The sequence below is a fragment of the Dermacentor albipictus genome, chromosome 1 (assembly GCF_038994185.2).
Source record: "Dermacentor albipictus isolate Rhodes 1998 colony chromosome 1, USDA_Dalb.pri_finalv2, whole genome shotgun sequence".
Lineage (NCBI taxonomy): Eukaryota > Metazoa > Arthropoda > Arachnida > Ixodida > Ixodidae > Dermacentor > Dermacentor albipictus.
Window position 1 is genome coordinate 211,873,833 of NC_091821.1, and position 14,962 is coordinate 211,888,794.

General features: G+C 41.1%; 2 protein-coding genes across 4 annotated transcripts in view; one reads left to right on the forward strand and one right to left on the reverse strand.

The window, feature by feature from the left end:
* LOC135915987 (uncharacterized) overlaps positions 1-3,210 on the reverse strand; it is a 118,590-nt gene extending 115,380 nt beyond the window's left edge. For 2 of the 3 annotated variants that reach the window (XM_065449176.1, XM_065449175.1), the window contains exons 1-2: positions 3,028-3,209; positions 2,724-2,897 (exon numbers count right to left, since the gene is read on the reverse strand). In XM_065449176.1, the coding sequence (XP_065305248.1) occupies positions 2,724-2,897; positions 3,028-3,060 (207 nt within the window). In that variant the 5' untranslated portion in view covers positions 3,061-3,209. Of the gene's footprint in view, positions 1-2,723; positions 2,898-3,027 lie in introns of all 3 variants that reach the window. The other variant, XM_065449174.1, reaches the window with a different exon arrangement.
* Positions 3,211-3,755: 545 nt separating this feature from the next.
* On the forward strand, positions 3,756-5,622 carry Fitm (acyl-coenzyme A diphosphatase Fitm). The gene has a single exon (XM_065449178.1). It carries the CDS (start codon positions 3,788-3,790, stop codon positions 4,760-4,762), a length of 975 nt encoding a protein of 324 aa, XP_065305250.1. The 5' UTR covers positions 3,756-3,787; the 3' UTR covers positions 4,763-5,622.
* Positions 5,623-14,962: the final 9,340 nt, after the last annotated feature.

Genomic DNA, 14,962 nt, shown 5'->3' on the forward strand with positions numbered 1-14,962 from the left:
GTCTAAGGTGTTCCCGATTCTATTTGCAATTACCTTAGTAAATACTTTGTAGGCAACGGACAGTAAGCTGAACGGTCTATAATTTTTCCGATCAGCTTACTGTCCGTTGCCTACAAAGTATTAGTTTCCTTCAAACCCCAACCTGTTCCTGCAATGATGACACTGTCCCATCAAATAAGGGTTTGCTTCGTAGTTTTGTTCCCAACCACATTTTATGTATTAATTGCAATAAACAGCTTATGAGACAAGATGGAAAAGATTTAGATGCATTCAATTAATTTTACGATTTCAGAAAAACTTTTTTGTTATCCATTGAATGGCTGTGGTTAGTTCTCGGCAATGCACATGCATTTTGAAAGCAAATCAACACATTAAATGCCTTTAAAAAAAATTTATTGCATCTGTCCTTGCAATCCAGAATGCAGTAAGTTTTTAATTTCAATTTTCAATTTATTTATTTGTAAAAATACAGAAAAATTACATGTGCGTAGTATACATAAGGAGGTCCCATAGTCAAAGACTGTATCGGGACCTCGTGTTAAAGGCATTTATGATGGTATACAATGTTTAAAGCAGCAGTAGTACAGATGAGAGCTAAGAGTAATACCAAAACATGTTTATGGCATATGAGTAATAAGAACACTCGTTACAGCATGACAATATAAAAAAAACGGAATAAAATTAGAAATATAATGGACAATATCAGTGAGTATTTTATTATGTATGCTTTTAGTTCTCTTTTAAATTGCTATAAATTTTTTTCATTTTTGATTTAGGTGGTAGAGTATTCCAAAGCGATATCGAAAAAAATTCCGCAGTCTGTTTACCATAGTTCGCACTTCAGGAGACGGAAATTATTATTGCGTGCAAATCTAGTGTGGCTATGAGCTATCAGGTCACAAGGTGAGAAGCAGATCGATGGCAGTTCCTTAGTCACATATTTGTAGAATAAAATCCCTAGATTATATTTGGCGAGTTCTGAAATGGTTAGGATGTTGTTTTCATGTAGTAGTGATTTTCCATTCGCAAAGCGTGAACTATTCGTAATAATTCTTATGGATTGGTTCTGGATTACCTGGAGGGATACCAAGTGAGTGTTATAAGTGTTACCTCAGCATATTATGCCGTAGTTAATATGAGAGTGAATTAATGAGTGGTATAGCGAGATTAATGTATTATGTGTAAAGTAGGGACGAGTTTTAATTAGAACATGAATACCGTATGCTATTTTCTTTTTTATTCGAGAAATGTGGTCTTTATGTTTCAAGCTGCAGTCTAGAGAAATTCCAAGGAAAGATGAGCATGGACAGGGAGAGATAGAGTGTGAGCCAAAAGTTAAAGGGAAGGATGCCGAATGTTGTTGATGTGAGGAAAATTTAGTCTTGGTGGCATTAATAGATAATAGGTTAGCATTGCACCAACTTAAATCATTTTCTAGATCAGTATTTAACTTGTTAAGAAGCGACATGTTTTTATCAGAGGCAAATATGGTAGTATCAATATTGTGTAAAAGGAGAAATAGGCACCAAGCTTAGCTTGTGAAGTCATCAAGCATCCATATCACTAAGGTTTGAGCAAAAATAAGCTAATAACTAGTAGGCTTTAATCCAGTCAGTCATGGAGTTCTGAAGATACGTTTACAAATAGGATCAAACCACAGGGATATGCAAAGATACTACTAGGAATTTAAATGGCTGTGCACAATCTGCTGAGAACTGTCTCGCAATAAGTTTTGTATGTGAGCTATTTCTGCCGCAATAGACAAGGGAAATGACCTTGTTCGATATGTGAGTACAAAGCATACAATGGAGATTTCAGGCACTGCATGATGCACATAAAGGCAACAGAGCACTCAAGCACGCTGAAAAAATTTGCTGTTCCAAAAGAATGCAAGTGCCAGGTCGTAATTATTCATAAAAAAGATGCGTCTTACATAACATGAATCGTCCGGAAACGAAGTGTAAGTTCCTTTTCATGATCTGCAAGGAAACATTATGGTGCTCATATTTCTTATATTTCTTCCCGTGTGCCCACTGACTCCCTTCAACAAATGAACTCAGCTCAGTTGCCGATGAAATGCAACATGCCATGTGTCGATGCAGCGATATGGTTATGGCTGTCCGACTGCCTCTGGGGTGTTGAGACAAGTTCAAGCACACTGAACACTGGCTACAGGGCACCACTATTGGATACGGAGTGGTCAATGCAGTTGCTCCTCGAATTCCCCACGCACGCTGATACGACCGCGTAGTAATGGGCGAAAGACTCGGCGTTTGACAAGACATCGTTCATAATGCTCATTCATAAAAGGAACAGCCCAACAACCTAAATGTGGCTGTTAGAAAAATAGGACAGGAGGTCAAATATCGCGTTTCGAAGCATTTTAAAGCGTTGCGTGTACGTCGCTGAAACCAGATCACTTAGTGCATTCCCGAATTTCAAATTCAGAATAACATGGCACATTCGCTGCTCCTGCTGGTTGCTGCACGGGGCATTACGGCAAGGACTGTCCTTGCTAGTGTACTTGCCGTAATGCCTCGTGCAGACATGCAGCAACCAGCAGGGACAGCGAATAGCTAGCTTGGTAACTAATATGGACGAGACGCTTCCAAAAAAATGCATCCCTGGACGGTCATAACTTGCACTAATACGACGCCCATTGTGATAACTTTTCATATAAGGGCAAATCAGAAACACTGCTCTAGCATGGGAGAGAAACTTACCTCTGCCTTGGTAAAGTTTTTTTCAAATTCTATTAACAGTTCCTCACAATCCAACAGGTTCTTCCGAGGTTCCCAAGTATCTTCACTCGGACCGAAGTTTTTCCACCTTATAAGATACTCTTCAATTTTCTTTTTGCCCTGGCCACGGATCCGGTACTTTAATATCTTCTCCACCTATTTAAGATTTATAAAAGAAAGTGGCATTTCAATATAACAGGCGAAAACAGCTGTCTGTTATGTACACTGTAACAGGGAATTCAAACGGAACGCACATAATGGCGCGCCGAATTTGACAGCGTACTACCTCATAAACATCTGCTTCGTCAGAACCGGACATCGCACAAAACACTGCAAACTGCTTTGCACTTCAGTCGAGTACACACACAGTTGACGCTACTGCGCAAAATCGGAATTCAAACAAACGATTTCTTGTAACAGCCACAAACCACAGCGTTCATCCGTTTAGCCACTATCGTCGCTAGTAGTCGCCAGCATCGTTAGCGTCACACATTGCGCTCGGTTGTCAAGGCCAACCATAGGTGTTCTGTGGCCCTGTGGTCCAATGGCCAAAGTTTATTTCTTTCCTCCATACAGCTTCTCTAAGTTTTTTCCCCATGATCCAAGAACGCATAGATTGTATACCCTAACAGTAACGTTAAAACTGCGTTAAAAGCACTCCGGAGTGACAAATCACAAAAGGCGTCATTAAATTAGTGCGCTGGGAATGTACGTTTATCTTTCTTTATATAAAATTTTTGCTAAAAATTTTTGTAGGTATCTATTTTTAAAAAGCTCAGAATTTTACTAAATTGTAAATCTTGTAAGTCCAATTCAATTTTGTATGTCCAAATTCATGCGTCTTTTACGCCCAGCGACGGTTCCCAAAGGCTATGGTTTTGATCATGGCATGGCATGGCGCGCAATACAGTACGTCATGGCCGCCATATTTTAGACAGGTATGATTTAGACATAGCCTCCGAGATTAAAAGCTACAATTTAGATTAATCCAGACATTTAGATCCCTCATAGATCATTAGCAGAGCCAATCCAAACCAACGTGCAAAATGGCAGGCAATCAAAGGCGCAACAAAGTGTCGGGTGCTATGAAATGGGATGCAGCTACTGCGAAACAGACATCTACAGGCCGGAAACCTCTTGGAGAACCTATGTCTGTCCCACAGGTTCTTGTAATGGTAGGACTGCACCTGTGTCGTCGTGTGGTGGTGGTTGAACCGCGTGTTAAAGTGCCCCTGTACCTTGGTGTATTGCTGATCGGGTCCGTGATGTGCGACTTCTTCCCCATTCCGCGTACTTACCTGTCGCGCAAGGACAACGTGTTTAATACGTATTTCGTCAAGGTCGCCTGGGGATGGACACTCATCACGGTGGGACTGTTCGTAGCCGTCTCAAGTTGGGTATACTGTTGCGGTGATCGCGCGCTTGTCAGGCGGCATTTGAGTCGTCTCGCCGTCGGCACGGCTGCGTGGTTCTTGACGACGAATTTTTTTGTAGTGTTTGAAACGTACACGGGCCGCTGTACTGTTGACAAACATGGAACGAGGGAAGCATGCTTCAGGGCTGGCCAGCGTTGGTTTGGATTTGACATTTCGGGCCATGCGTTTCTGCTCATTTTCTGCAACCTAATGATTGCCGAAGAAGCACGAAGTTTCTGTGGCTGGGAGAGGATCGGAGAGTTGCTTAGAAATGAGAAGTACGATGATGACAGCCCTCTGAAGGAGCTGCCAGCCGAGCAGCTGCGCCTGCTGCATGACGCGTACCCACGGCTGACGCCATTTGTGCGCCTGCTGTTCGTGGCTTTGACCTGCCTTTCGCTTCTCTGGGATTTGATGCTTGTGTGCACAGTGCTATATTTTCACAGCATGGCCCAGAAAATACTTGGCGGCGTAATAGGCATTGTGGAGTGGTACATGCTGTATCGCGTCTGGTACACTATGACTTGGTCTCCGGGCCTTCCTGGAAAAGGACTTTTCAAGTATCGTGACGTCCAAAGGAAGAAAACGCAAGGGTCTCGGAACTGAGCAGTTGTCTAGTGTTTACACGTTGACTTACCCTCGTTACATCAGGTGTGCCTCCATCAACAGACATCATTGGCGACTGGTATTCAGTATCAAACCATCTGGAAGTACGAGTAGACTTGTGCAAGAAAGACAGTGAAATGCACAACACGCGGAAGCCTGAAGCGACCGTAGGTGTTACTGTGATAATTGGAGGCATGTTGCATTGCTACGTGGAAGTGCTTGTATTTGTGCACACATATCTTGCAATGACGGAAAAAAACAAAACAAAATTCAGTTCTACAGCTGGTCAACTTTCTCAGTGTTGTTGAACTTTCTTTTAATGTTTGAAAAAGAATATGGTGTTTGTATACACACGTGTTAACAAACAGGCGCCCATTACAGTACCTGTTTGTTAACTTGTCCGTGTACTTTTTGTGTGCGCTGTAGTTTAACAATGACAGAAGTTGGTGCTTTAACAGCTGAAGCCCAGAATTCTGATTCCATCGCTCAGGGCACCTATCTGCTGCATTAAAAAATTCTGGGCACAAATTCTCGCTGCTATGAGAATAGGCACTGATAAAGATGTATAGAACAGTGGATTTTATGTGGAAGTCCTGGTTCTCTGAACTGAATTTAATGCTGTCATGTGAACTACATTGTACTTGGAGCAATGGTGTCATTACTAGATCATAATTTAATGCTGTCTTTGCAAACTTGTGCTTAGTATAAAAATGTATGCAGCTTTCTCATAACTCAGAGCGAGCATTAGTAATTGAGCATTTGTTTTTACATAAATTGCATTTCATTTGGAGGCAGAAAAGTTTAACGTGTAATTTGAAAAAAAAGTGCACATCCATTAAAAACCAAAGTCTGTGGTGTCATTCAATGTTGTTAGTGCTGTGGCTCAAGCAGGAGACAAATTGAAAAGGTAAGCAATGCTTTCAATTGTGATTTTCTCCACTATAAAGCCATCTCATTTTGTGAAACAGGTGCTCATATGGTTCTAAATGTGATGTACCCATCAGTGCACTTCGAAATATAGAATGACAAACCCTTTACATGGTCTGGTTGTTAGGTGATGATCAGTAGTTTGCAATATTAAACAATGTCTGCAAAAAACAAGAGAAAATGATGTTCATTGTAGCCCAGTTCAGTAGTTTCGCTGCATTTTTAAGCCTACTATATAGAGCTCTTGGACTGTCTTTCCAGAATAAGGCTACTTTATCCAGACTGTCAACTGGGCACTCCCTATTGTAGTTGTTACATTGCTGCCCTGCACTGGGTTGAAGCAAGTGCTATGGGATGCTGATCAGTACAAAAGTATGTAGTGGTAGCCATGGGAATTGAACTCTTATATTCTGGGTTCAGAAGCATATAGGTATCTTTCATCTCCCTTGCTGCACTAGTTAAGAAGTGCAAGCCAGCAATTGTGTAAGCTGTTTTCAGGAGACAACGTGACTCTGTGCATGTTGACTTATTGCATTGAGGCCTGAGTGTTTCACAATACTCCTTAGTTAAAGCACAGATTGGGGCAAGTATGTATAGTGCCTGGATGATTGATTATCAGGACATGTTGGCAAGGCTTACAGTGCACTAAGTTCTATTCAGCTGGATTACTTTCTTGTATGCTGTTTTCTTGGGTGAACAAGTTGCATAAGTGATCACCATTTTGTTGCACCATGCACTACTGCGATGGGAGTTCACAGTGAGAATCAAAACGGACTGCATTTCTTTGTGCATATTCATTCTGAAGGGTTATCCAGATACCTGTGGCAGACGACACTGCTCATCTATTGTTGCACTTTTCCTGATTTACTCGTGCAATAAGGCACCTTGCACGACACAAACTTTTGGTGCTGTTGAGCACTGGTGCAGCAAGTGCAGCCACATCCAGGCACCCTTTTCTGGAACACCATTTGGTTTCAGTACAAACACAGCCACGCAATTCCATATACAAACTGTCGGCAGGGCCTTATGTTAGTGCAGTTGCTACTTTAAAAACAAAAAATTTTCTGTCGTGAATAGCTGCAGATCATTGGACGGTGACAACAAAGCAGAGAGCAGCACTGTGCTGCAAGGATGAAGAAACAAAACATGGTGTAATGAAAAGACAAATCTTGTTGCATCAACATTCAACAATACAAGATGCTTTGCAATGAATACTATGTAAATCCTGTTTGCCTAAACAGAGAATGCCTATAACTTTACACAGACAGAACATGGGTTTAGGAATGTGAAGACCTTTATTTCTAATGAGAATGTAACGCTATAGTTGAGGTGCCCTTCAACAGATATTTGCACTGCCATTGCCTTTATGTTGATAAAAGAAAGTGGGTACCAGGAATCGAAGCCGCTACCAAAGGCCTTCAATGCCTTTTTTTTTTTACGGTCACAAAACTCATGTAATGTTATGCCATAACGCTGGTGCAGACAGAAGGGTGTTGGAGTAGACACCATATGGATGCCATAAATGTGTACATACTCCAACTATTGTGCAAAGGTCGACTGCCATTTGTAGTGTGTGAACATTGTTAGTGCAAATGGCAATTTAATGCTCCATTTCTGTACATCTCGCCCAGTGCGGTGACAGCAATTCTTTGCAACAGCGACAATGCCTAACATTTGTTGTGTGCCTACATGTTTGTTCGGTTATGAGGGCATCAACAAAAAGAACTGTTTTGTTTCCCCACTGAAGTGCACCTTAGAGGCAAGTAGAAGTGAGCAAATCAGTGGCGAGAAATTCTCGGCTTCACATAACTCTAAACACTTTCGCTGGTGTGAAAGATTGTTTTTACGTGAGTGATCTGAGTTCAAAGCAGACTCCATCCCGAGGATTTATGAATGCCAAGCCAAAGCAACAGTCTTGTCCAGTGAATAGGTATATCGTCCACTTACATTATAGTAGTCTACAGTTGCCATCAGACAATTGCTTTATGATAACTAATTTGCCCTTTTATTAAATGAACAGACTATCCTGCAAAGTATTGCTTGACTAGTACATGTCGGGGCCTGAACTCGAACAAAAAAAAGTTCTTGAACTAAAATTATAAGAGCAGATGCCAGTCAATCACGATGGCAGACATAGTATTAACTTCAGAAGGATGGTTTGCCGGGTGAATTGATATACCGTTCTAGAGACAAAAACAGCATGAAAAAAACTTGATACAAGAAAGGAAGATGGACACAGTGCCAAGTATAAACTGAATGTTGTAGTAAAATCGCACAAATGCTGCCACTGCTACCACTCAGTGAATTGGCCCATTAAACAAATCGTCTGCTAAATTTTGTAAAGATCCATGAAAGCAGCTTGCCTTCAAGCATTTAAAAGTGATATAAGGTCACCATTCCATGCTACTCTTCTTTGCCTCTCTCCTTCCTTCCTCCCTGTCCCTGCATTCAGAATTCTCAATGTTCTGCATCTTTGCTGCCTTCCATGGTGCAGGTGTGGTTGTGGCTCTCGGTTGACACAAATTAATTTCTCTAGATTTGCCATTGTATGTTCACTATGCAAACAAGGTGAGAAACTGTGTGTCAGGCACTTTTGCTGGGGAAAGATTCGCGTGAACGCACGGCCTTGGTCAACCAAGTGTGGCTAACTCCTACTGACGGCAGCGTGTCTGGTGGCACCAATTCTTTCCCTGTATGAAAATTTTGGGGAAGTTTCCCAACCAGAAGAGAAGTACTGAAGGATGCTGTTGCTACTGTAGTTGTGGCATATTCGACTAGTCATTTCAGAAAACTCTGGAAGCACCACCAGTGTAGTGCTTCCACAACCACAAGGTAGTTTTAAGGCTGTATTATGGGAGCAAGGTATCAAGTATTGATAATCAGGCTTCAGTATTGCCATTAGACCCTATACGGCGCGCAGTAAAGTGTCATAGAGTTTTCTGCAAAAATTACTAGAGGCAACTCTGGGGTGATAACTACCATGGGGTGATGGTTAATAATGCACGAATTTGTCTATAATCTTCATGCTTGTGGCTTTAAATGTCCTTGTGATATTCCTTATTCTTATTTTTATAAATTTCCAAGAACTTGTTGTCTAAACACAGCAAGGCAATTAATCTCCCACACATGCATAATTATTATGGATTGTTGCAATTATAATGCAATATTTTGGTGAAAATGGTTCATTTGCAAAGTTGCAAAGCCTTTCGAAACCAGAAGTGCTAAGTTTAGGCAAATTCATGTACTGCCCACCTCTATGCTGCCCACCATTCTCACCCTGGCTGAACCTATATACTTGAAGCTGCCATAGACACTAACAGCAGTTTGCCCTTGTAATTTTTAAAAGAAACTTAAAGCATAGTTGCTGTCTTTTACTACCTTTGAAACACTATAAGGCAATCCTGAAGTGACCAGTAATATATGCTGTAAGAGATCACAATAATCGCCTCAAGTACCATATCAAAATTTTGCATAAGAGCAGGAAATATATTTCTGTTGGGCCACGAACAGTAAACTGTAGAAGTAATACACTAACAAATAAAATTTCTTGTGCAACAGCCAGGTCTAGTCTGTATTGTGAGAGAAACAATATTTAAAAAATTTAGTTTTGCTTAGTGTCCCTAATATTTCCAGAAAAATATATCCTTGACAGTTAGAATTTTCAGATATTGCATGTGTACACAGCATTTGCATCCTCTAGTACTGTTCAGAACAACAGCATTGCCTCCTAAATACTGAGTTAATTTGCAATAGACACTATCTATACAATTCTTTAAGGATGGGCAAAAATTTGTAAATATACAGGATCTTTTTATTTGCGCAAATTACTCGGATCCGAGTTCACCAAATCTATAATACTTTTTTTTAATAGCTTGGTTGTGTGAAACACCTGGCATTTTTTTATGGTATAAATTTCAACACTTCCAACTACGAAGAAACGTGTATAATGAAGTGTCTTAAACTTTGAAGGCTTTTGGGACAGAAGCATGACGATTGCAGCTGCTCTGTCCTTAGAGTGTTTGGAACATACAGAAGCAGTGTTGTATAAAGGTTATGCTGCAGTCAGGGTGCTGTTCTGAAGCAAAGCATGGTACATACATCAACTAAATGTTAAAAAGTATCCCTTCAACAGGATCTTTATGCCACCAGGTGGTGTTATGGAAAAGTGCTCAGGGATTGGCAAGTTTGAGCTGTCTTCAAGCTGAAGCTTTTGGCAAGCAGAGCTCATCAAGTGTATTTTCAGCAGCTCAGCTCATCCGTACAAGAAAGTTAAGTTCCTCCTGCACATACCTTAAAGACATGTTGAACTCATCCTCATACAATGCTGAGCCGTGCTACACACAACATAATTTTGATGTGGAGAAAACAAGGTTGTTAGAATGCCTTTAAATGGGGTCAATGCTGAATTGTCCATGTCATGCATACACATGGCCCAATCACACGGCAACCAGTCACTACACTTCTTTTCTATCTGTTTCCTCTTTCTTCCTTTCCCGACTCCAACGAATTTCATATTTAGCTTCTTGGTTCACCCTTGTCTTGCGTTGCCTTGCAGCCACAGGAGTCTATCTCACATTTGATCCACATGAGGTTGAAGCACCTGAAACCTTCAGCAATGCATCCGGGCTCTGTTGCAAGTCAAAATTCTGTTGACAATTTATGATAAACAGAGACAGGCTGCATCTTTCCCGATTTTTATTCTGATAAGCAATTATATGCACACTACAGTCAAATTTCTGCTCTCGGAATCACAGTGATGTTCCATATAAGGTACAAATGCAGTAACATCGAAGCCATGCACCGCATGTTGTAGATGTGAGGGAAAGCTTACGAGGGCGAGCCAAGAAGGATGGCAGCTTGGTGTGGCGGCGTATTCTCACGCGCGCAACAGAGGAAGGTGGGAAGGGTGTGCGGCAACATTTTACATACGTGGGATGGAGGACAGAGGGGGCACGGTTCACTGCTTCTATTCTAGCCATGGTTGCGCATGGCGTGGCTAAATTTAAAATTAAATTATGGAGTTTTACGTGCCAAAACCACTTTCTGATTATGAAGCACGCCGTAGTGGAGGACTCCGGAAATTTTGACCACCTGGGGTTCTTTAACGTACACCTAAATATAAGTACACGGGTGTTTTCACATTTTGCCCCCATCGAAATGCGGCCGCCATGGCCGGGATTCGATCCCACAACCTCGTGCTCAGCAGCCCAACACCATAGCCATTGAGCAACCACGGCGGGTGTGGCGTGGCTAAGCGCAGCTGCGCGTGCCCTTTCTTGGAAGTAATCTGCGGTGGGTTTGAAGGCTAATCGACCCAATATAGCCGATCGTTGTGTTCTTTTACGCCTAGTTCGTGTTGAAGCGAGAGGCTGTATGAAGGGGAATTCGGTTGGCGCTGCTGCCGCTCTTCATCACGCAAGCGTTCCGACAGCGAGTGTCCACAGTCATCGAGCGAGGTGCGTTCATATTTGTATGTGTACGCGTGACACTATGCTTATTTGGTTAGTAAGCGAATATTTACAGCAGTATTACAGCTTATAGAATGCATAGCCTTACCGTATAGCTATCTAACAATTTGCTATCGCAATCTATGCGTCACCTTTTGGGCGAAACTGCAACTTTTTTTAGCTCGTCGAGCTTTTCATGTGTCAACAATTAGTATTTCAGACTGTACCATAGTGAGAATTATCACTTAATCTTTAGCTTTATTACATTTACAACCTGCAATCAGGACAGGCCCATGGTGTCCTATACTTCCCTATTGATTTCTCTTGGCGCGTGCTCCTATTTTAAACAAGTTTGCCCACATTTTGAATGCCAGGACAAACAAAGCATATGCTCAGCACATGCCACCTCTCTGTATTCCCCTTCTTGTTTGTTACAGTTTATTAGATTACATATAATGACGACCACAGTATGTTATCTTCAGTTCTGATTCACAAACATCGGCTCTCATTCAAAGACTGCAGACTGCAATACCACTAACACCAACAAGGTTGCACTGATGTCAAACAACAATGAAGGAAAGTTGTGTTTTGAAATACTTCTCTGTATTTTAGAAGTAGAACAAATCATTGTAACGTTACTTTCGTGTACACCTTACTTCCAAGCGAGCATGTCAACACAGTATGGGAGGGTTATCCTATATAATGGTATCAATCTGTGGAAACAAAGCACTGTTTGGACCAGAACTATCATGTTGCAGTAAGGTTTAATCCCACGACAACAATACCCAATAGGATACAATATATATATATGTATGTATGTATATGTGTATATATATATATATATATATATATATATATATATATATATATATATATATATATATATATATATACACATATACATACATACATATATATATATATATATTGCAGTGGAAGTATGTTGCAAACAGGGAAGACATTTTTCTTTCTGGAAATCAGTTTGGCTGCAGCTCATTCTGGGCAGTAAGTAGCACCATGGCCAAGTTTTTGCACCCCAAGAGTGACTGCATGGCATGGTATTCATGTATGCTGGTGAAATTTCTTGATACACTGAACACATTAAGAATGTATGGTTGGCATAGCTGGTGCACTGTAGCACGAATGTGCACCTCTGTGGACATTTGATGCTATGAAAATAATCCACCTCCACACAGCCACCTCAACAGATATTGATAGGCAAGCCACTGAATTGCACTTTGGGGCATCGGTGGCTAACTTGTACGATGATGGAAAAGCAGTGTAGGTGAGTGTGGTTGTTTTTATTAGCAGCCTTTAAATATCACCTAAGCAGATGACGCGTGCACCTGGTAGTTACGGGACATGATGCAAGTCCCAGCATGTCAACTCTGAGGTTTTGCAGCATGCTACCGGTATCCGCAGCCATATAATCTTGGAGGTCATGCCAAGCAGCTGCACATTCAGTCATGCGTCACTTCCGTCAAGAGGTAATGATGCAGTTTCTTTTTTTCAGTCTCAGTATCAAAGACATCTACTTTTGCATGCTATTTGTGACGCATCCATTGTATTTCAGACATAAAATTTTGCGCAAGGGCTGTATGGCTCTGATCTGAAACTAGGCTTTTTGCACAGCCTAAAATTTTGTCACAACTGGCCTTTATTTGTATCAGTCTGCGGAAACAAAGTACTATCTGGACCAGAACAATCATGCTACACTACAGTTTAATTCCATGACAATAATATTCAGCAGGATACACCTTTGCAAGAGGTTTTTCTGGCAATCTTAAACCTGGAAAAAAAGGGAGAGAAACAAGAGACAGTCACCTTTAGCATCTATAAGACGTTTACTGCACGAAGCAATTTATTTCTACACTTGCGAACAACTTTCTGTGGCAATGAAGGGAAAGCTACTGGGGCGGAGCTTCTGCACATGTGTTACCGTGCCAAGTAGTCAGCCAGCGTTTGACAGTGCTTTTGATTGCTCGGAACAGACGCAGAATCGACGCGGCTTCTAAGTGCGACGGTTTCGCATTTGCCCAGGAGCGGAAGAAACTATAGTCAGAAACAATAAATCATACTGCGCAGCTCTGCAGGGATTCAAGCATGTTAAGGTGGTTATGGTGGTAATGATCCCAAAGTGCACATGCATATTGGAGTTTAGGCCCAACTAGGGAGCAGTAAGCTAGAAGTTTGACAGATGGGGGGCACTAGTCGGATATTAGTATATATATTACAAGGACTGCTGAATTACAATGATGAAGATGGTGACGTGACAGCGACAGCATGGTGACACTTTGTTGTTCGACATCTAAGACAGTGGTCTTTGCAACAGGAACAGGGAGAATAAAACAAAACAAGATTTGATTATGAAGCACGCAGTGAAGATTAATTTTGACCCCCTGAGGTTACTTAACATACACCCAAATAAGTACACGAGCGTTTTCTGCATTTCGCTCCCATTGAAATGTGGCAGGCACACCCGGGATGAAACCTGCGACCTCGAGCTCGGCAGTGCAATGCCGAAGCCACTAAGCTACAGCGGCAGGTGAACACGGAGAATGACTGCTGTGCTGAAGTGCTCTGAACAACCACACTTCACTTGGCCAAAGGCATCTTATCCTTTTTAGCAGTTGCAAGTGTGCCAAATATCTCAAGATAGGAATTTTGCAACTCGCGTTTCCTTCTTGTTGACACACTATATGCCAAATGTTTATTGTCTTATATGTTTTAGCTTATCAAATAGAACAATTTAGTGTGTGCACTTCAAGTGTTTCACTACAGTGCAACATTACAGAGGCCAATTTTTAACAATGTCTGGGCTAATTACTGCAGGATATTTACATTTCCCCCATTTCATGCTCAGTTCTTTGACTATGTGAAATCTTACCTCCGAATATGTTTAACCTGCCCATGAAAACGATTACTGATGCATCAAACTCATATTTGGCTACTTCGGACATTACTGCTTTGAGCAGCAAAAGCAACTTTGTGAAAGATGGTTTCAGACCTAGACTGACCAAAGTGGAAAATGGCACCACTTTGACAGTCATTTCAGTACACCTTCTTTACCCTTCTCAATGTTATTGTTTCTTACTTCAGTTATGACTGTTTCTACGTTTCTTTTCTTATGTAATACCCGAACAGGAGCCTTTAAGGGTCAATAAATTATGATGATGATGATGAAAATATTTGATGCATAACAGCAACATCTAATCTACTTTTGAAATGACTATGCATGTAGCAGCACACTATGTCATTGCTATCCCTCAGCATTCGACTCCCAGTGCAAGGCTTGCTTTCCACTATCTTCAAGCATATTAGGCCTCTTGATTACATAAAACATGTGTTGCTTATGATGCTATTCTGTGCCATCCAAGGTGTACGGTACTGTACATTTCGTTACCAACATAAAGCTTCAGATTGCTGCAGTATGTTGGTGCCTGAAAGAAATGCCTTAAAGAAATGCCAGACTCCAAACCACATTTAGTTTTCAATGCGCAATTTGCCTTGTTTGTGAAATTCATTTATCTGGATTTCATTATTTGGAAATGAAATGGAAATCTCGTTTTAGCTTACTAAATCAATACAAGCCGATACAATGCATCATTATTAAAGGAATACAAACTCTTCAATAGCCATGAAAATTAGCACATTTGTTGTAAGAAGATCTAACATCAAAAATAGCTAAAGTACCTTGTATGTGTGTCTGTACTACCACTATTGTTTATTCATGCAATGCCTTGTGTAGCGAGACTGCATAGTAATGCCTTGTGATGCTCTGAAACTTGTCAAGAGGCAGTGGATAGGAACAGAAAAGATTTTTTTC